At 39.3% G+C, this 26,016-nt stretch overlaps 1 protein-coding gene across 1 annotated transcript in view; it reads left to right on the forward strand.

The window, feature by feature from the left end:
* The window catches only part of SUSD4 (sushi domain containing 4), a 73,157-nt gene extending 49,820 nt beyond the window's left edge, over window positions 1–23,337 (forward strand). Inside the window, exons 3-8 of the mRNA XM_050893110.1 lie at window positions 472–645; window positions 4,218–4,406; window positions 19,119–19,310; window positions 19,792–19,936; window positions 21,644–22,026; window positions 23,257–23,337. Of these exons, the coding sequence (XP_050749067.1) occupies window positions 472–645; window positions 4,218–4,406; window positions 19,119–19,310; window positions 19,792–19,936; window positions 21,644–22,026; window positions 23,257–23,285 (1,112 nt within the window). The 3' untranslated portion in view covers window positions 23,286–23,337. The remainder of the gene's footprint in view (window positions 1–471; window positions 646–4,217; window positions 4,407–19,118; window positions 19,311–19,791; window positions 19,937–21,643; window positions 22,027–23,256) is intronic.
* The last annotated feature ends 2,679 nt before the right edge of the window (window positions 23,338–26,016 follow it).

The raw sequence follows: 26,016 nt of genomic DNA on the forward strand, positions 1-26,016 counted from the left end.
GTAAATGTACCTGATTTTCATCCAACTCTTTACAAACTCTAGTTTTTCTGTGTTCCTCATGCCATATCTGTATTTTATCTTTTCTTTCGTCCTGTCCTTAGTGCTGTCAAAGAGTCTGCCTTCACATGGGACTTTGGGATAGTCAGACTGTGTGGTGTAATTTGCACACATGATGAACGGAAGGACAAAATTAAAAACAGTCTTCCTAAACGCTCTTAATTTTGTTTGTTTAAAAAAGTCTGGGGGAATGATGCATTATTGTAGCACGTCAGCTTCTACTACAGTGCTATAGACTTTGTAACCGATGGTTAACTAGGGAAAGGACGTATTTACTGAAATGCATGTATTTTCCAAATGGTTTAAGCAGAGCACTTACATTAACTGATAACTTTTGCTTAAGAGCTTGATTATTGAATAGCTAGCCATGGTTTTTTAATTAAGTTACTATTTTTTTTTTTCATGAAGTCACAGATTGCCTTGTTCCACATGTTGAAGATGCAGAGATTCATAACAAGACATACAGGACTGGCGATAAGTTAATAATCAGCTGTCATGAAGGATTCCAGATCCGTTACCCTGACTTAGACAACATGGTTTCAATATGTCAAGACGATGGAACATGGGATAATCTGCCCATTTGTCAAGGTTTAGTACACCAGCACATCCTGTTTTATAGCTCATGCACCTTGTGATAGTTTGCCAATTTTTTTTTCTACAGTTGTAAGGATGTCAGTGATCTGATAAGCTCCACTGTACAGTACTTGAATACTGCTGCTGCTAAGATTTTTTTGATTTCTCTTCCCTGTTGCTCACTGCAGGAAAGAAGATGCCACTTTCTGAACATACCCATACTTAAAATACTACTTTAAATATTGCTTTTTGTTTGCTAGTCTAAAATCTGACAGAGATACATTGCATTTTAAAAAAAATCAGGGTTAAATCAGTCAGAAGTTCAGCAGAAGATCTGATGGGCAACTGACATTTTTGCACAAATTAATTTCTGGAAAGATTTAAGCTTCTAACTGCAATTTATCTTTCTTTGCCTTGTGCAGTGGGCAGGGGTAGAGGAGAGAAGCTGGAACCTGTTCTTCTGTCAGTTTTCAGTATAGTTGTTGATCAGGTTCACAGTCCATTAAACCTATAGGTATTGACTGAAAATTCAGAGTGTGCACAGGAATGATTTTGGCCAGAAAAGCCATTAGCTGTAGAACTAGTACTACTAGTACCATGGGATCCCAGCTTCACTTAGACCGTGAGAAATGCCTGGGTGTAAGCCAGCTTTAGTGAATGGAAATTCAATAACCCTGGGCTGCTATTACCTTTACATTTCTAACATGCATGTGTTAGTACCATTGACTTGGTTTTAACCAATTCATGTCTTGACCAGCTGAACAGCATCGAGAGATTTTACCTGTCTGTGCTAAGGAGAAGACTGGGTTAGTATCAACTTTCCTCAAACCCATCTGTCATCTCCTAAAGCTGACAGTTCTCTGTAGGCACTTAATTACACCATCACATCAATTTGCAGAGTCAGGGCAGGCAGGCAGGGGAGCTGGGACACTTCTCGGCAGTGACGGTGGCAGGGTGAGACACAAAAGTCAGGGCTTGGCATTTCTGCTGTCAAGTGATGAGATTGATGGGCGCCAGAGTCAGAAGTTACAGAAGCTTAGTTTGTACAAGTCTCCAGTTAGGACCCTTGGTTTGGGGCACATCAAACTGTCCCCCAAGGTCTTGTCTTAGACTATGGCACAGACACGTAGAAAGTTAGGCACATTACAGGGCTAGCTCAGTGTTTTAGATGCACACATTGTATCTGAATAGGGCTAACAGAAAAGGGGCGTTTTCACAAACCCATAAAAAAGTGGACACTAGTTTTGGGGTATCTTATCAGCAATGGCATCATGTGTGGCAGTATGAAGTATACAGCCCATTTTTGAGAGTGGGTGCACCTCACATCTAAGATAGATTAAGACTCTTGCAGTTAGGTGAGATGAATACTCAAAAGATTAATTTGCAGGTACTGTATTTGCCAAAGATCCAGGTGGAAATTTTGTGACAGCCAGTATTAACTGGATAAGCAAAAGTGCCCCAAGTACCCCTTGGCTTGTTATTTTCTTCTGTTGCTGTATTTATACTATGAAACACACTCAATTGCTGCTACTCCATATTCAATATTAACTGCTTTTCAAAATAAAAGCAGTGCTAATAAAAGTTAAGAAATCAATTGCACAAGAGCCAAGTGCTGTAACTACCAGACAGGTAGAGAATAGGCAATTCAGATTCAAGTATCTGCCATATTTTGCCAAATTCTATAGACCTCTTCCAAAATTGTCTCCAGAATTTTCTTTTTGCTATGTCAAGCACTAATAATATCAAAGGCACTTCTCTACTTGTACTAGGTAGGCTGTCAATTACATTTCTGTGGCCCTTTGATTACAACAGGCAGGGGAGTCTCATGACACTAAGATGCCTTTTTTCCTGCCAGAGCAGTGGGAAAGAATTGTAGAGCGTATAAGAATCCAACCTCAAACTATTTTTGCCACGAGATAATAACGATAATTACTGACCTGAAATGATGTGAATTACTTAGCAAAAAAATGTCAAAATGAAGTTTTCAAGCAGCTTGAGATGTTTGGAGACCTAAGGACTTTCACAAACACTTGGCTCTCATACAAATTCAAGTAAATCTCTGTCCTGCATTACAAGGAACTCAATGAGCATTAAAATTCTGAGCCAGCAGGACAAAATTGTCCCTGATACAGTTCAGAGAAGAGTAAGCTTCGTCTTGCTCGGGCAGTCTGTGCTCTTTCTCTCCCACTGGAGGCTGCTTATATCGTCCTGCTCAGTGGGCTGCTCACTTTGCAGGAACTGGTGTGTTATGCGTGGGGCATACTTGATCAGGGGTACAAGCAGTAGCCAGTAGATAGGATGCTTGAAGCTTTATTTGAGCAGGGAGATAACCAGCTAGTAAAACAGCTATCAAAACCATTGCTCTGGTAGTACAGTGTGCTGTAAAAAGCTTTCAAGCTTTTTCTGTTGTTTTCTTTTGCTTTTGTCCCTCTCCCTCAAAAGACCATTGCAAGGAAGTAACCACCTGAAGTGCTGCCAAGACTTTTTCTTTTAGGTGCCAGTATCTTACAAGTTCTCAGACTGATTTTAGTTTCCCCCTCAGGCTTAAAATTATGAGAGTCCTATGAACATCCTTCACAAATTCCTAGGATTGGCAAGAGACCTATTTATGGATTGCCATAATGCAGCTCCTATTAGTCTCATAACTTTATAATATTATTTTTCATTCCCTGATTACTAATCATCTTTCCTCCACATTATTGCAAATTAAAAAATCAACAGTATTAAGTATTACCCAGAGGGTCATTTCTAAGGCCATGAGGAATTATTTTTTTTCTCTAGTACAAAGTCTTATCTAAATACCAGCTCAAAACAGACTCTGAATGTATGTGAATGACATGTTATAAAGTAAGTCATGTAATCTATTAAATTCACTGCTTTTTCTTGCACCAAATATGGTTGCTGACCATTTAACTGTCACCACTCAATACCATCCATGGTACAAATCCCTCAGAAGTAATTCCAGAAGTAGAACGTAGTCTCTGACTACATTTACAATTTCTGGTGATAACAGATACCTTAACTTTTTGATAACCTAATCTGAGACCTCGTTCAGTGTTTATCATGGGACTGCTCATAGGAAGTCATGTCCCTTTAGACTTTCTCAAACTGGAATTTCAAAATCATTAATTCTGTCTGCAAATCTTTTACAGTTGTGTGCACTTTGTCACAGGAGCAGTTTTATTATTAAAGATGGTTTACATGCCTGTCAGTTTTCAGAGGAGGAATAAAACTCATGGTTTATATAAATGACATTATTTATTAAAGATTCTACCTCAAAAAGAAATTGCCATCTGCTAAACCAGTGAATGTTTGTGAAACAAAATACTGTCATTTTCAGTAAACCTTTCCTGGATTTGCTGAGAGTGAATCCCACGCTAGCAAAGCGTGTGGGCTAAACAATAAAAGGGTTTGAAACAGGATAATGAGGCATATGTATCTGAGGGAGATCATGCAGACATGCCATTCATAGTAGAGAAGATGAAAAATATCGCACTCCTCAGTTTAGGAATTGTAACCAAGATGTGTGAAGATGACTGAGATAAGCACCTTGTAATAAAAGATACCTCCCTCTTCTTAATTTGCAGGTTGCCTGAGGCCATTGGTTCTTCCTCATAGTTACATTAACATATCTGAGTTCGAGTCCTCCTTTCCCGTAGGAACAGTGATGTATTATCAATGCTTTCCTGGATATAAACTAGAAGGGGCAGAGTTCCTTGAGTGCATGTATAACCTTATCTGGTCAGATAGCCCACCTAGGTGCCTTGATGTGGAAGGTAAATGTCTTATTGTTTGTTTATCTTTCAATTTTGCAAAATCGGCATGCTCTCTGTGATTTTAAGTCAGGGCTATAACCACGGTTCCGCTATATGTAATGTTTCCGCAGGCCACGCAGAGTCTCTCTGTTTTTTGTTGTGTGCAACCTATTGTGGTTCACTGCACCGTTAGCTCTTGGTGTTCCCTAACTAATGTTTGTTCTCTCAGTGTCCAAAGTGCAAGAGGGGAAGCTCTTAACGATGATTGCTTTGCCCTTAAAATGTAAATTCTTTGCAGCTTTTCTAATAAAAATACTGAGGAAGTTACAGAATTCACATTCATGTGCATATGGTCAGAGTTTCTATAGATAGGAATGGATTTCCATGATAAACTAAAAAATACTCCATAGAAGCTCTTAGTTTGGGCTGTGCCAGCTGCAAACATTATTCAGTGCTACGCGATGCTGCACGCTTGAATATTTGTTGTCTCTCATAGTAGTTAACCTTAAAGAAGGATTTGCCACTAAAATGACTGAGCTAATTTATTGATTAGGAACGTAAAAACTGTTCAGTGTGAAACAGAGGTAACAGAGGTAAATCATACCAAGCCAAAAGGAATAATCAGTGACTATAGCTGCAGTGCTGGAATGGAGGATATTGTAGTGCATTTATATTTGCATCCCATACATCTAAAACAAAGATATCGAATGGATTGCTCCATACACTGTCAAAACCTTATGAACTACCTTCCTCCATCTTCATACTGCATCTTGAATGAAACATCCTAGGAAGTCATCAGAATCCAAATACATCCTCTGCATTTCATTCCCCTAAAAGGACTACATTTTTGCTCTATTTCAAGCCTGTAAGGAAGCTATCTATATGTAGAATTTAGGTAAAAGCAATTATAGGAATTCATATGTGATGCTTATGTCACTGAGCTAAATGCTAAGCATTCTGGAAGTGCAAAAATTTGCCAACAGCATCAACAAACTGATATACTGCACAAAAATAATAAAATTATCCTTATTTTTAACTGACAATTCAAATTCCAAAATTCAAAAATGCCTTTGCAGTTTTGGAATGACATAACAAGATGATTTTTTTTTAAATTTAGCACAGCATAAAAGATTAATCCCAAATCAGCTGTATGTAAGCCATTTTTGGAAGGTTTGTTTGTTGTTGTTTATAGCATGGAAAATACATTAAAAAATCAGGAGGGCCCTGTTAGGCTTAATCCAAACAGTGTAACTGTTTCAATAAAAATTACAATTCTCCTGTTAGGAAGATAAGAGCATTAAAATACAGAAACTCAAGTGTATGAAGCAGAAAAAGTTGTGTCTTACCCTCACTTAACACAGGTGAGCATTCCAGCTCCTGTCAAAATACCCAAGAAAACTCATGTGCTCATTGTTTATTGCTTGTATTATAAAGTCATGGAGAGGCTCTTTTTTCTTGATAATTTAAAACATGAGATAAGAACTGCTGCCCTGACAGTTCTACATTTTAAATAACATGTCAAAAGTTATCATCGCCAGTCAACGAGGATGATCTGTGATGGGGGGATCAGTGTGTGCCAGACGCTGGGTCAAGGCCATCTGGGAGGCCTCCTGAGTTTTGATTTAGATCCAGCCTCCCTCTTAATCGCTTTCTTATTGCTCTCCTTAAATGTTAAAACTTTCCGTGCTGATTTCATGTTGGAGTCCCATCTGTGCATGTGTTGAGTGAACCACAGGAGACCAAAGTCTAGAGCATAATGCTTGCAAGAGCAGGATCTCCTCAGCTTTGGGGCTGTCCCTGCTTCTGTTGGGGCAGCATCACTAAAAGGTCACCCTTGACAACTCCCCTTGTGAACTCTGTTGTAGGGATGCTTCAGCTGGTATGCAGTGAACTTCAAAATTAAATCCCAATAGGGTAAATCAACTTGAGATGCCCTCATTTGAAAGTGTTTTTTCAAGTGATTTATGCAAGGAGTGCCAGTCTCCAGGTATCTTGTTACAATCCACTACTCTTAATTAGTGGACAAAACTCCCTCCCTGCATATTTTTAATTCTGCACCTTGCATACCAATGTCAAGCTCATTTTTCAGCATTCCTTTTACGTGTGAGATATAATCTCATCAAGCAGTATTTTTCACAGAGGAAATCTGCCAATAACAAATTAATTCCATTTATTTATTTCCATGATCAATTCAAAATTTATTCTAATGACATTTCCTGCTCAGTATTTTAATGTGGTAATGATTAAAAGCACATGGTTGTTAGGAAGCTATAGTAAACCATTTTAGAGCTTTTATTCTGCTATAAACAATGCTGCTTACAGCTTTCTCATTTTGACATATGTTCTTCTTGAAGCCTTCACAGAAGGAATTTCTTAAATGTGTGCATAATCACACAAATGCTATATGTCAATCTCATGAATTTTTCCCTCTGTTAGGCCAAATAAATTCTGAACGAAGGGTTTGTAGCTCCATTTAAATAAATAGTTACACCAGGGATCACTCAGCTCCCATCGTACAGCATGCTTTCTAATGCTCAGTCCAGTCTTATTCTCAATATTGCCAAGCGCAGAGCTTCCACCAACTCTGGCAAGAGACTAATTTTTGCTGATAGGGAAGAAGATTTTTCTAATAATTAAAATCACTGTTGCTTTAGTCACAGCAGTGCATAAAAATTGTGTTACCTGGTACTGAAGCGCAGCCAACACTGCAGAGTTACGCAGCGGCTTCTCAGAAACAGCTGTTTGCATCTGATCAGGGAAGTTGTTATAGCTCAGGCAAATAAGGATGCCTCTAGCTCAGATTGCCAAGTATTTACTGGTATGAGATCCTCTTCTTAAACGCTTGTACCTTTGCCAAATTTAAAACATTTGGATTGATTTTTGAGTGGCTGCCTCAAGCTGAATCATTTGGGAAGCCTCAGTTGAAATGGTTCAGCTATATCTGAGAATGACGGTAGAGGAAATGGTGTTATACCAGTGCTAGAAAATTTTACAGTCATTTAGAGGATAAGATGAAGCATTTTAACACTGAATTTTCTTCTCCTTTAAGTCCTCTATTTACATCTTTCATTTTCTTAATATCCTTTTTTCTAGTGGAATTCCATAATTATGCGGAAGTTTTTTAAATGTTCTTTTGTACTGAAACTCGCTAGACACTTCCAAGGATATATGAAAATCTAAGGAAAATGTTGGGTTTTTTATTTATATGATTTTTAAATGACCAATTTGGGGTTAATCAATCCATCTGTAGAAATCAATGTAAGTTAGCGATCACTTTCTGTAGAATCAGATATGCAAAAAATGGGTAGAAAAACACTTAAATTGAAGATTACCACATAGAGTATAAACATTAATTGTAAAATCAGATGGCTTCCAAAAACATTGGAGGAGAGCAAACACTTGAAAACATACCAGTATGGAACTCTGTGAAATGAAACATGTAGAACTACAAAATGTTTATGATGTGATACTTTAAAGTGAATAAAGACATTACACAGGATTTGGAGAAATTAAAAAAAAAAAAAAAAAGCCTGGCCATTAGTACTTTGGGAACGTGATCTGCATATGATTACACACCTTGCCAACTGGACTCTGTATTTTAATCTTTCATGCCCTTTGGAAGACTTCCAAGAAGATGTAAGGAATAGTTCTTATAAAGAATTGGAGGGGAAAGCAGGCAAAGAAAGGAAAGGCTGGAAGAATTTGATTACAAAGCTAGTGCTAGAATATAAAGCACTTGTATGGATAGTGTAATTGGGAATTCCCGGCTTTGTATTTAAGAGTAAAAGGGAAAACAGGTTGACTGAATTTGCAAACAGACATGATCGTCTTATCTGGAATGTCTGGTTTCAGCATCATCCCAGCTGAACAGAAAAAACAGTCCTGCAGGAAATCAGATATATTGCAAGATGAAAACTTCATTCTACATGCTAGGATCAACAGATTCTCTAGCTGAGGTTAAGCTTGAAAGAATGTAAAATAGAAAATATTTCAAATTTTTGTAGGTAGATTCAAAATTTAAATGAAACAAACATGACAAATAGACTTCAAAGGGGAGATTCGATGAGTAGAAGAGCGGAAAAACATAGAGGAAAACTGAAGGCATTTCAGAACTCTGGTATATAAAACCACCTCATTGTGAGGGGAGGTGAAAAGATACAATGCTAAGCAACCACCAGTTACAGAAAGGATCCTGAAAATTATAGAAACTATGGAAGAAAGACAGGAGAAGGACAGAATTAAGAAAATTGCACAACAAAGCCAGAAGGAGTACAAGGGAACACAAAAAAACCCTACCTGGAACACCAAGAAATTTCTGAAGAATAAAAGGGGGTTAGTCATATTAAAATTAAAACCAGCAAAGTATGCTACAAATAAAAAAATATTCTGGAAAGACAGGCAAGAATACAGGACAGAGCTTTAAAATTATTCTTCTCATAAACCTGAGGACAGACACTCATAGAGAGGGTCTAATAATTCTGACATAGAGCCTAGAAAGTAAAGAGCATGAAAGAGCACTGGAGGAGGGTGATTTTACAGTTGAAATGCCATAGCTGCTTAATATTTTGAAACAAAGTAGCTTAAACTTTCTAACCAATTAAACACAGGAGACTTTCAAAGAAAGCTTCAAAAATCTTCATTCTTACATAACAACTGCTAATGCCATAAACAGTGATTGACACTGAGATATACATTTGATAAACTATGCCCTTAAAATATTTTAAATTCTTGATGGAACATACAGCAATACACTGAGAAAAAAGATACAAGTCAGCCTGTAATCAGTTTATGTTCAGGAGTCAGAATAAAGTAAGAAATCCTAAGCCTGAGATATTGTACATTGGTACGAATGCATTTCTCTCTGTGTTTCTTTGTTGACATTGAGAAGGCTTTAGATAAATTCCAACATGACAGACTGATGCGTATCCTCAGGGAAGATAATGTTGATGCAGCAGATCTCCAACAGATAAAAATCCTGTAGAGGGAGCAGAGGGCAGCAATACAAGCAAGTTGTGAAACGCTGTGGTATTAAGACATTAAGAGGTAGATACCAGGATTCTGTTCTATGCTTACACCTACTCAGCTCGCAGGAAGGATGGAGAATAAATTAACTATTGCTCAGCTGCCAAAGAGGTCATCCAAGTTAACTGAGTTAATGTTAACATAAGACACATTGGTAGCCTTGTTTTTAACAGCTCTGAATAGTTTCAGAATATATTCACTGCCTACAGCAATACTTCTTGCAACTCAGCAACAACAACCAGCTGCTCAAAAAGCAGCAGCCAACAATATTTGTAAGCACCTTTACTTGGGCAACACCTTTACATCGGTGACGCCTTTAGCCTGATGGTCAAAGGATGAAATAGGCTAATAGTGTTTCACCCTGGGGGTGACAAAGTCGTAGAAAGCAAGTGTGATGAAGAAGTTTAAAAGGATAGTTTTCTTTAAAAAAAGTAATTCAATAATTCTACATGTTTCAGCCCTGTAGACAGTTAATTCATTCATCACCCAGGGGTGTGGAAATGATACGCATCCGGCCACCCTGTATGAGCGTGGAAGTTGAACACTTTAAGGAGCTGCTCATAGTGACTTGGAATATCTGGATTTTTGTGCTGTTGGAGAATGATGAAATTCATCTGTACACCTTTACCCACAGCTGAAGAGGCGTGGAAAAGGATTGAATTCAGAAAGAGCACAGTGACATGAAATACTAGGCAGACAAATCATGTTTTTCTATGCTTCACTGCTTAATAATCATCCAATCTCTTAACTCGAGCAGGTGTATTGCAAAGTGAAGCAGAAAGAAAACCAGACCACATTTTGAGACAGAATGATACACAAAAGTGGGCTTTTTACAGCTCTCATTATGAGGAATAGGGGGTTTAGAGAATAGTCTCCAGGTTGAAGACATTGTTTGAAGAAGATAAATACCATTATATTTCTAAGTGACTGCTCCTTTTTTGCATTGCAGAAATCTTCTTTGATCTTGGCTGTGATCGAAATAGATGCCTTCTCCACTGTTCATAGTTTTTCAAGGAAGCAACAGAACAACAACTTGTAATCTGTTTATTTTATGTCTTCTGTTTCTGCTTGATGCACAGGACTGTCACAGTACATCATTGTTTTACACCTGCTCTATCACCTGTGTACCTTTCAGAAACTCCTCAGCGTTTCCAGAATCAGCCAGACATCCTGACTTTTTTATGGAGCCATAATTTCTGCCCTGAAGTTCCACATTAGCTGCCAGATGCATGTAGTGTTTTATCCACGGTGCTTTAAATATGCTGAGGATTAGGTGGGCGAAAGCAGACAAAATTTATCCCTGAGGGCTGTTTTATAGTATTAATCTTTAACTGTATCTGGCAGGGCTCCTCGGAAAGGAAAAGCACACTACATTGTCTACCGTGAAATCAAATATCTCTGTGCTTTATGGACACGTTCATTAAATTTGGCTACACAGTGCAATCACAGAACATCTTCCACAAATGGAGGGAACTGTAGCTACAGACTCTATGCATGAGGAAGTCTACTCGCTGCGTAGGTTTGTTCACTTCCAGAGATAAAAACCAGTATTTAAAGGCTGGCAGTTTCACCAATCAGTGTAGGCAGGCACTTGATAACTAAACATATATAACAGAAAACAATACTCTTCCATGCCTTCCTAGTCTTGTAAGCTGGTTTGTGGTATTACAGTGCTAAGATCACCTGCTGGTTTTCCTCCCCCTTTTTTTTTCCTAATAACACTCCATTGGGAATGGGACCTGTGCTTTTCCTTCTCCCCGGTGGTACAGCTTGATTTCCTCAGCCTTCAGCTAAGCCCTGGAATACAGCTTGTCTATTCCAGCATTCCTTCTTTCCGTCAGTCCCTGATGACTGGTGTAGGTGACACTACACAGGCTCAAGGGATTCTTGCTTATAAACAAAGAGGAAAAAGATATTAAAGAAAGAGGGATTGAAATAACATAAAAACACTGATAATGTCCAGCTCACAGTGAGCACTGGCTTCTTCAGACATCCCTGTCAGGTGCTTTTATCTGTCTGGTTTTCTTAGCCAGCTTCCCAACAGCGCTGTCTCCCTCCTCCACCACTATTGTACTTCTAAGCACTTTGACTTTTTCCAGGTCTGGGGTTATCCTGTGTCGCCTGTCAAACACCCAAGCCTTGACTATTTTGAAGTTCTCTGATTTCTTCCTGTTAGGTGTCTGTGCAGGCCCTAGCATCTGCTTCTCAAAGTCCTAAAAAGACCATTACTGATCGTAAAGTCAACCACTCATGAGAAAAGGAAGAAACAAAACTAGAAGCAAATGATGAAGAAAGCTAAAACAATCTGCTGTAAATGAGACCATAGTGCTCCAAGCACTCCCATGTGAATAATGAGTATAAATATTTCCTTAAAGATAATGATGGGCCTCTTGCTAAAAGAACTCCTAGCTCTCTATTGCTGCAAACTCGTCATCAATTTTTTGTAGTTTAAATGAAAATTGCACTTTTTAACTTATAATTTATAGGAGAAAGATCACTTGGGTTGCGTTTCATTCCGTATCTGTTTGGAAACACATTTGAAACTAAACACTTCAGCATTAAGATCAATGTTTCACAGGTTGCTGTGCTGGGAACGGCAGGATTGTTGAGGATGAGTGTGAATTTGGCGTGATGCTCCTGTAGGAGCTCAGCTGACTGGAACTGCAAAACAGGCTCCGTAATTTGCAACTCCAGTAACAAGGAAGCTCAATGTATGATAAGTGATTGTAAATCACCTTCTGTTTCCATTTAGGAATCAGCTAATGTTAAACTATTATTAAAGTAGGCTTGAAAGTAGTTTTATCCTGTTTCATTTAGGCTCGTACAGCTAGTGTCAGTGATAATTTTCAGCAAGATGGTGTTTGTCAAAGCTAGACCAGAGAAGAAACTTTTCATTAAAAACTCAATTATTCAATTCATTTCACACTTTGTAGAAGGTGAAAAGTGCTTCTCACTGTGTGCACATTGAAAGGCTTACCTCGCTATTGTAGCTGGTACAGAATTACCCAGGGGTGATTGTCTAGGGGTAGAGCAAGCAGCTTGGAGCCATGAGACCTGGGGTATGTTCCTAGCTGCTTGAACATTGACTTGCTGAATGGTCGAGAAGAAGTTGCTTAACTGTTAGGTGTCTTTTCAGAAGAAAACATGTAAGTGGCATTGTGAAGGTTAAGTAATTGAGAAAGGTTAAGATTGAAAAGAATTTGGAAATTATTGGCTAAATACAATATTTTTAATAATTCTTGCTGTAGGCTTTCAAGAAATAAATGTGCTGGCAACTTCAGAGTTCAAAATAAGCATCTTGTATCTTCGTTACTTTAAGTCACGTCTACTGTCAGGCTTAATAGGAGTTATTTTATATATTAGTGCTCAACTTAGTTGTTTCCACTAAACTTTCTGTTCTGCTATTACTATTGGTGCTGTTGTTTTGCTGTGGGAATGAGTAATCAGAAAAGTTCCTCAAAGCATGTCTTCACTTCCGAAACACAAATTCAATGGCCTCAAAGTTTTTCTCACTTGTTCCAGTACAGCTATAATATGCACTGTCTCCCTTCACAATGCTGGCAGCATTTGCTATAGGAATGTGTCATTAGGATATTGTTAAGCTGATGTTCACAATAAATGAAAAGTTACTCTAGTAATGCTGCCTATTCTGTTTACATTTCCGAAGAGTGTCGTTAGAAATAAATTCTCATTAAGCAGCTGTTCTAGACTGAGATGTTTTGACAGGGCTTATTTTAAAGCAACTGGGTTTGCTACTTCCTTCCTTTTAGAAACCTTTTAATTTCTTCTTCAAGCTCTCAACTGGATATGAGTGGTTGAGTCCAACAGTTTTTCTTCCATCCTACTTAAAATATTGGACAGTTTAATGGGAATTTTTGTTTTGCAATTTTAGAATTAAAATACTTTTGGTTTTTTACATTACTATAAATTGAAATCTAAGTATAGAATAGAAAAATCCTTTTTTTAATATTTAAAGTGCAGAAGTAATTTCCTTTGCCTCCTCTTCTTCCTGTTGGCCATCCACTCTCCCTTCCCCTGTGCATCTCCCTATTTGATATCACACTAGAAATACCGATTTTTGTCTACCAGTTTTTGTCTCGAGATCTTTTTGAATAACAAATAAATCAGTAAATTCTCTAAACAGTAGAGTGTCTTTAGAGTTTAAAAATCCACAACTAACAGCTACTTTTTTTTAAAACCACTGATTTATTTTCTTTTTGTTTGTTGTTTTTTTACAAACTCATAACTATTAAGAAACATTTTCCTTTGTGAAAGATGCTAATACCAGTATTCCATCAACTGAATATAGGACATAGGCATTACATTTCCCTCCATACTGACTATCTTATAATGTGTTTTTACGTGTATGTGAGAGGACGAGGAGCTTGAAATTAGGGCACTGTACTGTGCAGTGCAAGTGTGATTCATGTGCTGGTAATACCTGTGGAAATGGCCAGGTCTGTCAGGTGAACTGGACAGAAATTGTTGAGGTATATGAGAGAAAGGCTTCTTGGTTGAGTATTTATTTTATTCTGAAGGTCTGAAGGATCGTGACACTGAAGTAACCAAGGAATCAAGTTTTATTAGCACAGTGTTCATAAAGAAGCAGGAAAAGGAACAAACATAATCTTCATCTTCTATGTTCCTGTAAAAAAATTAATTTTCAGATCCTGCATACCTGCATGTGTTTGTACGAAGGCAATATATGGAAAAGGATCCTTACTGAGGTCCCAGAAGCCAGCCAGTAAAGCCTCAGGTGGTGACCAGGCCACCCTACATGGGAAGAGTCAGACCTGCTGGGATGTATACTGCTGCGGTCTCATGGAGTAAATCATGGCTCGAATTAAACATTGGTTGGAATGCAGTAGCCAGATGACAGATGTCCAGATTTCTGGTGTTAAGTACTGTCCTGATATGTACAAGAACGACAAGTGAGGGTCAGGAGAAGCTCTTGTTCTCTTCCAGTTTGTGCACAAACGAGACAGTGTGTCCACCTCTCTGATTAATATCTACTGAGATGATACATCAGTATTTTCCACGCACATTGGAACTGGCAGTATTTTATCTGTGTCTTTTCCATCATGAAGTTTCATCTTAATCTTTTCTCACTCTTTGCATAATGAGCAGGCACTCACGGTGTGTTTGGAAGAAGTGTTATTCTCTACTAGGTGCAAATGTCGCTATCCCTGTCCACCCCTGTGTCAAACAGAAAATGGCTGGCCTTACACTGGGTTTTTCTTCTAACCCAGCTCACCAAGCAACTAATGTCCTACATGAAAGGCAGACTAGTAGCTAGAGAAAAAAACATGCTATGCAAAAAATCAAAGGTGGAAAATAAGCTTCTTGCTTATTCCTACCCCTTTTTTATAAGTAAGTAAGTGCCCTGTATTTCAAGACATTTTTGCTTTTATTTTTTGGCTCACTCACAAAAGTTCGGCAAAACCTGAATAATTTACCTCCTGCCTACTTTGACCAAAGGCTAAACTGACTAGCCATTGAACTGATTGCCTAAAAAGAAGGTTTTGAGTACTGTAAATATCTGTAACAACTCCACTGTTATCTCTCTACCAGTGGCTTTTAAAAAGTGACGTGACATCTTTATTCTGTGCCATCAATGTTAACTGAGAATATGCTAATGCCAAAAAATCTTCTCTCCCTCCTACAGTTCCAGTGTCAACAGTGCAGAATTACTGCAGCATCCTCTGGGCAGAGTTTAAAAGGCTTCTTGACTGTAAAGGGTAGGAAAAATTATTGGCTGAACCCCATTTATTCCTCCAGTATCTGGGCAGTAAGCGCCCGCAGCCTGCATCACCCTCGCTGTGACTCTGGTCCAAGGGATGCGGCTGTTGCACTGCAGAGGCTGCGATGGAGGGGGCACGCCGCGGGGCAGACCTGCCTTTGCCTCTGCTCCAAGCCAGTATGTGACAGTGTTTGTAACACAAGGCTCGACTCCTCAGGTTTTAAGCTCTTCCTGAGAGCGCTAATCTTTCATTAAAATCAGTCAGAGCAGAGAGCCCATAGCTGATCTCAGAGGAGAGCCCTCAGCTCCAGCAGCTCCTAAGAGCAGGTGGGGAAGTCCATCAAATCAAATCAGGAATTCCTCCCTTCAACCTCCTTGAGTAACAGGCATCTTGAGCATCCTGGAAGGGATTTGTTTGCCGTATAAACACACTTGTTCTTTTTGATGAACAATTCAGCTTTTCAGCTGAGAATGCTGAGCTGTAAAGTTCCTCTAAGTCCCCTTACAGTCTGTGGCCAATTGCTCTACAAAGACACATCCAGAAACCCAGGATCACGTGCTGCAGAACCACCAGCAGACACTGCCTGAATTATGCCCATCCATCTGACAAGCTCCAAAGTTAAGGACGCACGCATGTGGTCTTTTACTGTTGGTTGTCAGAAGATACTGCTGGATTATCCATGCTGGATGTTGTAATTAGCACATTAAAGTCTCAAAAGCCTTATAAAGTGAAGATGCTGAAAGCTATTGGTAGTAAAGATTTCGTGTCATATTTGAGAACAGCACCTAGGGCTTTTTTTAAGCTGTGAGAACTTCCTGAAGTAGAATTCACTTGTTTCTATGATTATTTATCATTCATACTGCTGTCAGCTTTAACAGTGAAAATGTACTCATCAGACACACTTTTATTTTAATCAGTTTGTGGCTATTTTCATTCTGTGAGTTTGATGCATTTGCCCGAAGTCCATGGCCTGTAATTTCCAAATAGAATTAGGGTTGATCACTAGGAATGCTAGAATTTTACCTTTCCTAGAAAACTTCAGTGGACTTAGATTTGTCACCTGAGTTTTCTTCCGTATTTGATCTGGCACATTCCTTTAATCTGTGTAACCAGATTCATACACAGGTATCCAGCATAAATAAGGGATCTGACCCTCTAAGACGACTAGCTCTGCACTAAAAATCTTCTGTCTTTGGGAGCCACGAGTGTTCAGCGGCCCTCCAGACTTTTATAATCTTTCTTTTCTGTGATCAAAACTAGGGCCACGTCATAGCTGTCCTTCCACTGACTTTAAAGGCTCTTGGGCCGGGACGACCATGGGAATGGAGCAAGTTGAGAAAGGGACTGGGTGTACGACTAACTGCCCAGAGCTCAAAGCGAGTTCATTTTTGGTTGTTTGTGATATATCTCGTTTGACTTGATTTGGAAAAAGAGGCTTCGAACCTGAGCGTTACTGATTGTACATGGGGGCCAGTTTGCCCATGAAAATGTTGAGGGATCCTGAAACTGGATGAACATAAAGTTCACAGGAGGTGGTGAGGGATACCCCAAGTGAGTGAGAACCCCTGACTCTGACAGTCCAGTTGACGTAAGAATGAAGCACCGTTTCAATTGAGCTGAACACCCTCATTTTCAAACCCGCTCCATTGCATCTGCTGGTTGTAAGAGTGGTTAATGCAAGAGCTGTTGGCAGGTACGACCACTTAAAACTTGACTCTAATTCATTACTGATGCTCGGCACTGCATTAAAGAAATGTTTGCAGAAGTTTCCAGGCAGCATGAATACATGAGCATTTCCCTTGAAATATGGAGGGTGTCAGTGGAAGGGGTGGCACTCTATTTTAGCCCTGGGGACATATCCTACACAAAGAGTGATGCTCTTGTTTTCCGGTTTTATAAAATACATCTCCATTTGTAAACAGACTGACAGCTCCGCATCTGGGTTGTCCCCACGGTGTATTGTTTTTAATTTGCCTGGAAATGTGTCATTCCTGAGCTGATGCACATTGCTGGGACACCAACTTTGAGGCTTTTTTTATTCAGCAGGCTGCTGTGGCTCTTAATGACATTGAGAGGTTAGGGATGAGGCAGCAGGTACATTGCTGGAGAGGAAAATTTGTTTCTCTGAGTGTTGCTCTTTGTGATGAGGTGTGGTCTACTTACTCGTTGCTAGAAAGGTACTGGGCATCTACACATCTCTTGCAGCCTGCCGTAGCTTGGCAAAATTCAGCTGCAAAGAAGATTAAATTGCTGTCTTCCTTTGTTCTCATGCTGTAAGCGTAGATAATAAAAATATACCAGGTTTCCTTATGGCAGGCCAGAATGATCATTTCAGTGATCATTTTCTTTTTAATAGAAGAATGATCCCTGATATGGACAAAAGGTGCTTTCCTACTATTTCAGTCTGACACCTTTGCCCTAGTCTTAAGAAAATTGTTTTCAGTCTTGAGTTGACTTCCCAGTAAAGCATTCCTCTTTCTTGTGGGCCCAGAGACTTTGGAAAGTATGCAGAGTATTGAGGATGTGAATTTTGATGTGAATTACTTGCTCTGATTTCAAGTTATTACTAAGCCTTGCCAGTGAAAATGCAAACAAAACCATGTCTCCAGGGGATGGGGAATAGACATTGCTGCACATTGTAATCAGCCTCTCTTAAAGATTCATTTAATATCTTGTGTATTTTTTTATGAAATGCATTATTCATGTAACAAGATTCACAGAGAGAAGCAGCTGAATTGTAATTTCTGGGAAGATTCTTCTTCCAAGAGATGGCATTTTTATTATTTAAATCAATGCAGTAGGTCTTGCCTGCATGAGGGAGGCATGAAGTGAAGAGAACAGCCTGTAGATGGGGCACTGAGCCAGTTAGTTACTGCCTCTGAAGGGAAATAAAACAAGCCATCCAGTAATTTAAGCCCTTTTTGGGTCAGTATGTAGCCATTTGAGACATCATTACACTTTGTAGGGTTTTTTTCCTCTGTGTTAGAAGCACTTAAGAAAATAGTAATCAACTAACACTTACTCAGTGGAAAAGTTTCCTCTCTTATAAAAATACTGCTTGCGAGCTGCTTTCCCCGCTGCTGTTTCCTAGAGAGTGCTCCCTCGGTTCTCCATTCAGTTCATCTGCCCAGCCATGTGAGAGGACATTTCTTTTCATTTCAGGGCCTACAATAAAAGTTCCACATGTTTATATTGCAATTCTCTCTTATTTACCTGACCTTATGTAAACCACTGTACTTAATTAACACAGACTCAGCCTCTGTTACATTTAAGTAACTGATCCACTGGGATCAGTTGGGCTGTTCAGAGATAACAAAACACAAATAACACTGGCACAGTTTAAGCTCAACTTAATAATATTACAGTGGTACAGACTGTAAGTGCTTAAGCAACATTGTGTGCTATGCATCTCTTGCAGCACAGTTGATGGCAAATTTATTTTAAAAAGTGAATATTTAGGAATTTAATTAGTGCATATAACCATTTAATTATGTTAATGAAACAAAAAATAGGATGTTACAGCTGAATGTGAGATGCTTTATAAGGAGAGGGATTCTCCTTATTTTCACTGTCCCCCTCCATCCCCATATAGCCATCTTATAGGCATGTGTCCCCTTTTGTCTTCCTCTCGCCCTCCCCTTCCCGCAGAGGATGGGAAGCTTCCCAGATCCCACTCTCAGGCCTTTAAACAAGCAGGTGACAGCAGAGCTTGCTGGTGTCAGTGAGAGCCGAAAGCGACCCCACAGCACATGTTGCCACGCGGGAGGCATGTGCATCCATCCGCTGGTGTGGATGGGCGCCTGGCCTCCCAGCAGCAGTGGTCTGGTACCGCTGAGACAAACCCAAAACTGCAGGGAGCCTGAAAGGGAGCCTGTAGTGTGCCCTGTGCATTTTGACACACTGAAGCTACCCAGCGGTGGGTTGCTGGCATTAACGTCTTTCTCCTTTTCTCTTTGTTTATTTGCCCAAGTTTGTCCACTACCTCCAATGGTGAGTCATGGAGACTACATCTGCCACCCGCGGCCTTGCGAGCGTTACAACCACGGGACGGTGGTGGAGTTCTACTGTGATCCTGGTTACACCCTCACCAATGACTACAAGTACATCACCTGCCAGTATGGAGAGTGGTTCCCCTCCTACCAAGTATACTGTGTCAAAACAGGTAAGGGAGCAGCAATGGCATTACTCCTATCCTCTTATAGTCCCTCTTTTTTAGAGCAAATTTGTTGGTCTGTAATGCCTGGTGAACTTCATCTGTTTCATGGTTAAGTGATGAACATTGATTTTAAGATGCTATTAAATATAGTACATTTCCAAGATCCTGAATGATCCTAAATAATTTCAGTCATTAGCTCTTCAAATGTATTTTTTAACATCTTCTGGATATTTTTATATGTATATAAGCTAAGGTCATGATTGCATGTATAAAAAAAAGTCAAGGGGAAAAAGCAAGGTCCAGCCCCTGTGGCAGCTTAATGTTAAGGTTGCTTTTGGTATATGGCATTGGGTTCGTGTGTGTTTTTACAACATATGTATAAAAGATGTCTTGTCCTAACTGGCACTTCTGAGTATTGTTGAAGTATTAATACAAAATAACAACGATAATAATCAAGCACAACTCTTGTATTGCCTTTTTGTTACAGAACAAACCTGGCCAAATACACAGGAGACCCTCCTAACTACATGGAAAATAGTGGCATTTACTGCTACCAGCGTTTTATTAGTACTGCTACTGGTTATTTTAGCCAGGATGTTCCAGACCAAATTTAAGACACATTTCCTTCCAAGGTTTGTACTGTTTTCTTTTTTTTTTTTGAAGATTGAGGGCCTTGATTCAGTTTTCACATTCAGCACTCCTTGCTGAGGAGATGGAGTGGCTCACAAGCCTTGCAGATACCTTCTTCTTTTGCTCTGAGCAGAAGTCTCTGAACCACCAGTGTGGAAGGGCACCCCCAAAAACCCGCAGTAGTCCTTTCTGCAACCAAGATAAAAGGCAAAGTCTGCCAGATTCGCTTTGGGAGTAATTACAGCTCTGCTACTGAGAATTGCTGCTTCTGCATGTAAAAATAGCTGACAATATTTTTAAATACTCATTTTCAGGTGCTGGGGGAATTAAGTTTTTAACTACTGTAGACTTAGTAATGTAAGTTTTAAGAAAGAATTTCTTTTTTCTCTATGGACAAATTTATATTAAAAGTTTGCTTTCCCTTCATAAGTATTATTTTCGTCACGATTCATAAACATCTCCTACATCTTCCTTTATTTCCATAAAATACCGTGCAGCTATGAGCATTTGTCATTGATTCTCACAGCACTCCTCATGAGACAGGTAGGTGGGTATTATTATTATTATTATTATCACCTTACAAGTGGAAAAACAAAGGCAGACATGCTGAGTTTTAGGCAAAGCTAGTACTGTATTGGGGTTTAGACTTGTTTCTAGTTTTCAGTCTGCTCAGTTTGCTATGGACCTTGACTGTGTGACTTCTCTCCTGCGCTTGCTTTTTCTCGTGTCTTTATTCTACCACATGCAGAAAGGAGAGGTGAAAAAGCTGTATGTCAGTAAATATGTCCCCATGCCAGTGAAGCAGAAGGGACTTGCTGATCTTAATGTTAAATAAATATGTGTACATAAAAGTATACAGATTATATAAGTAATGTGTAAATTCATATACATATATGTGCACATATACAGTATATGGGGAGTAGTATACATATACATATACATATACATATACAACTAGGAAGATCTCTTGGGTAATGGGTTGCGCTACGGATAGCTTTATAGCCCATACTTGTCTAACTTATTGAAATGGCTTTCTGTCCTCTCCTTTTCAGACATTTTCATGTCCTAAAGGTACCTGGGACCAATTCCTCCTGCTAGGACTATCCTGTGATTTAATTGGCTACTAAACAGATACTTTAGGGTTTAACAGACCTTCCCAATTAATAGAAATGTTTTGCTTAAAAAAGAAACCAGCTTAGTACTGGTTAAGGAGGCCTTCATGCTTTGAAAGTAAGACCTGAAGGAGGCCACAAATCTGGCCAGCAAAGCCCTGTCATCCAGTAGTAGTCATCTCAGTGCCTGTTTACATGGGCTATAAACACTTTTGTGCTCTAGCACACATCTTTCCAGGGGTTCAGACACTTTTGACTGATGAACTACGTCTGTGATCTTATATCCATGATACCTACTGTGCACAGCACAGCAAATGGTGCTCCTTATCTCTTCCAAGCACCTGTTTTCTTTCCCTTCTCGAAATTGTTCTTCACATTACTGGTTTCATTTTTCCAATTGTCACAGATTCCACCTGACTGTCAACCTGAACAGAGTTTTGCAAACCCATGAAGCAAACATTTCTGTGAATGTTAATAACCCTGTAGCTTCATTTTGCATGACTAGAAAGTGCTGTGTTTACTTAAGTTCAGCAGTTGCTCCGAGGTGCTTTTGACATGCTCCTGCTCTCTGTGATAACTTGTCTGTGTTTGACGTAGAGGCAACCAGGAGGGCTCCATGGGTGACCCCGACTTTGTGGTGGTGGATGGCGTTCCTGTCATGTTGCCTTCCTACGATGAAGCTGTAAGCAGCGGCTTGAATGCTCTGGCACCTGGATACTCAGCTACCACAGACCAGGGGCATATTTTGCAGACAGAAGATCAAAATCCTCCCGCTTACCCCGGCCCCAGGATTACAGACACGCTGCCTAGTGAATTTGAGACCTGTGACAGTAGGTCAGGCTCCTCTGAACTGCTTGAAAATTTGTACCCATCCCCGGCATGCCAAGCAACAGCACTTCCCGGTTCAGATCGAACTGACGTATCCCGTAGCACTGCTGGGGAGGCTGCGTCCACGAGTCCGCGGATCGATATTGCAGATGGTGAGTCTTGCATAGGTGCAATAGGTGAGTCCGTAAACAGGAGCCATCATTTGTTTGTACTGTCAGAGCAGGAATAAACCCAGCTGACTTGCTCGTACTTTCTCCATGTTGTTATTCACCTCTTAATTTGGACATTTTTTAAACCATACTACTCCATGGTCATAGAGCTTCGTGTCTGCGATATGTCCTTGCTAGCTGTGGTGCAAGGGATTTGAATACCAGGCCAGAAGGTTCCGGTCCACACCCCATAACAGCAGTCTCATCAACAGGGATGTCAGCAAGCACCTGTGTACAGCAGCGAAGCCAACCGTCATCTTGCCTGTGTTGGTCTGTTCATCTGCTCCTCAACTCCTACGCTCACAACTCCCTCACGTGCCATGGCTTTCACAGCAAAGAACAGAATTTTCTCGTTAAAATGGAAAGCAAATCATGTTTTCATACTCAGCCAAAATTAGCAGCCTTTATTAACAAACTCATCATGTCTGTGCGTACAGCAAACTGTTCAGTCTGAAGCACGTACGCATTAAGCCATGGACATGGGAGTCACAGCATAAGGGGAACGTACCCTCAGGACCATGCATGAGAAGGGAGATTGCCATATATTATTGTCTGCATTTAAATCGAACATGAGCATGCATTGATATCATTTCATTGAGTTCTAATGGAGCTGTATGGTGTGCTGCTCAGCATGTTAAGTATGCTAGATAGCTTTCCTTGGAGACGTTTAGAAGGAGTGGCTCTGATCCTGCTCTCACTGAAAGTCACTAGGCAAAGAGCTGAAGCCCAGTGTCCTAAATTCAGTGTGGGTGAAGGTCTGGGTGGAGGAAGTCTTCCTGCTTCATAGGGTTGGGGCAAACTTTTAATGGTATCACAAGGCGAAGAGGAGGGCACATCTATCACAGCTAGAAGGAGGAGGGAGAAATTATGATAATGCCAGCAAAACTCCCTGCCTATTCTGAATGCTGTTTCAGTGATTAATGTAGTAGAAAGGATGTTTGCATTTAGGTTTTTGTAGGCCTAATGTTTTAGAAAATCTGGGTAGTTTTAGTAGGTTAATTTTCATATAGGTGTTAGAGCGTAAGTGGGTCTAGAATTGGCAATACCATCTGTCTTGTTCAGATTTTTGCAATGTCCGTTTCTATTTTTGTAGAATTGCTAATACTAATACTCTGCAAAAGTATAAAGGGAAGTTACAATCAGCAATCAATGCTATTTCTTTTTTTCCACTAGAGATTCCTTTGATGGAAGAAGACCCTTAGCCTGCAGAGAGATGTGTCTTCGTCGCATTGCACTGTTGGGTGACATGAATCATGAGGATTTAGAGATAGAAAAGACTATCTGTGGATTTGGGGAGGGTATTTTCCTACTTATCAATCTTCCATGCGATGATGTCACCAGATTGGGTGTACATCTTAATCCACAGAGGGGATAACAGCATCAGCATTTGGAACAGCAGCAGTTTTATGAATGAATCCTGGGGATTTGATGAGAGCAGATGTAGAAAAAGAACTGTGGCTTTTTAGAAATGAAATGTATATCTGCATCGCAGAAAGTCATATGGTTCTGTAAGAAATGCTATTGGATTTTGATACTAACTGCCTCACAAAAGCATGTCAAAGTATGTAAATTTGCTTATAAAGACTGCTTTAAATGATCTATGGACCTCTAGTTTATGATGAATCCTTACAAGTTTAAAAAAATACTAGTACTGAAACACAAAAAAAGAGGAAAGATCCTCTTTGGCTTTCCTATGATAACCAGGAAGCTTTTGATTTAGTTGTTGGTGATTTTGTTTCAGACCATGTCTGCAGAAAATATAACAGAAATGATGGGATTCATATATACTTTGATGTATGATAGCAAATATATATAAATATATATATATATATTTAAAAACTCTTAAAGAGAAAGAAAAGGAAAGACTCCCAGGTCACATAATGATCTGGAGATTTTTTTAAAGGTAAGGCAGAATTTATATCATATACAATATTCAAGGTAAAATATTGATATTTGTATTTATGCAAGACTTCTGTGACTACATTGCATTTGATAAATCCTGCTATGAGAGATCTAGAAAATGTTAAAATTATGAAATATGTGCTTAAGAAACGTTGAACTGCCCTGCTTCAACGTTTCTTAAGCTCTTACAAATATATATATACTAGAGTAATCTACAGTCATAGCCCAGAGCACTGCCTTGTCCCTGTACGTTGTGGTAGTATTCTGAGCCATTATTGTAGAATACTTTTTAAAAAAATAATAAAGTTCAGTTTCAGTTCTTTTGACTTATCCGACTGTGTGTAGTTGGCCTTTTTTTCCCTTCCTCACTTCTTTCACCAGCTCCCACCTGAAGGCTGAGAGGGCAGCAGAACACCAGGTCCGTGGCATTTTCAGTTTTATATTCATTATCCAGCTACAAATGGAAAGAATGGTTTTGGTTAAGCAGAGCACATGAAATGGGTGCAGCAGTGGCGCAGCTTCTGTAGATGCTACACAGCTTCTGTAGATGCTACACGGCTTCTGTAGAGGCTTTTCTCTCCTCTGCATGCTACGCCAGAGCATTGTGCTAAAGCCTGTATGAATGGTTCACCTTTGTGGTGTTACACGCTATTCGTTATTTGTCAGGAAGATTCCTGGCTGTTTCATATACTTATTGAAAGCCAAGCAGATTTTCTCATCTTATTTTTGGTATTGCGCAAATAAAACATATGTTAAACTGGCAGTGTCTGAAGGAAGAACTCGCCGTATGTTAATGATAGATTGCCATCATGTGGGCTAATCCAAACCAAAGGAAAAAATGAGACTGAGTTCTGATTTTATGTACAAAGTAAACCAATAATATCTCTATTGCCCTAAATAGAGGATTGCTACAAGTTGCTCTGTTATTTTTTCATGATTGTTTAATTATGTGTTTGTATTGTGGTAGCATCTAGTGGCCCCACTCATGAGTCAGGCTAGTAGAATGATAGATGTGCTGCAACCATTCAAGAAAGCGTTTATTAGCATCCTGTCAGCAACTGTATATGACAGCAAGAAGCAAATGGAGACAAAAACCTGTGTAACGGAGAGGCAATTATTACAATAATCTCAATTATTCTATGGTATCATAGATGAGAACATAGTCGTTGGTATTGAAAGATAAGACATATTCCACATTATCCTCCATTCTTGCTCACGTAAGATTTGCATTTTTTTCTGCTGAAATTGTCTCAATTGCAATCGTATCTTCAGGTTTACCCAGAGCCGTATCTATCGGGTATTAGTACTTTCTTTGCTACCCCTTCCTTTTTAGGTCCCATGCTTTCCAGAGGTGTTTGCACTACCAACTGAAGTTCAGGATTGTCACCCCAGCAAAGAAGACAAAAGTGCTGTAATACCAGCCTTGAATTAAAGCACGTCTCAAGCCTACAGTCAGTTAAGTGATTTTTGTTTCATAATGTCATTGAAAAGTATTGAATTTACTTTAGATGCCCTATAAAATATTATGAAATCTGTCTTTGCTGGTCTTTTAACAGCTTGTGAAATTTCATTCCTTATTAAATTTCTGGACTTCCATTTATTAATTTCTGTTATGAAAGCTTCTGATTAATATTTGGAGCTCTACGTTTTTACAGATTTACACTGCTGTATGTATTGTATTGCAGTCATTTTGTTAAGGGAGCCAGACAGGGTAACTTAAGAAATGTAAATTTATGGCTTATTAGACCATTTTTATTTTATAAAGTGCAGAACTGCAAATACACTAGAAAACATTGATGTATTAATATTGCTTGATAGTCCTTTGATAGCACCATACTAAATATCACTTGCAAAGGTAAAAGAGAGGTTTTTACCATTTTTTGCTTATGATGTATAAGACTTCCTGAAAGGGTGTTTTGGGGGGATTACTTGTGTGGTTGAGTTTAGGGTTTATGCATGCTTGAATATTTGGGGGGCAAGAGAGGACTGTTTCTGCTGCTTTTTTTTCCCCACAGGGGGCTTGAATTCTCA

The sequence above is a fragment of the Gymnogyps californianus genome, chromosome 3 (genome assembly GCF_018139145.2).
Source record: "Gymnogyps californianus isolate 813 chromosome 3, ASM1813914v2, whole genome shotgun sequence".
Taxonomy (NCBI): Eukaryota; Metazoa; Chordata; class Aves; order Accipitriformes; family Cathartidae; genus Gymnogyps; species Gymnogyps californianus.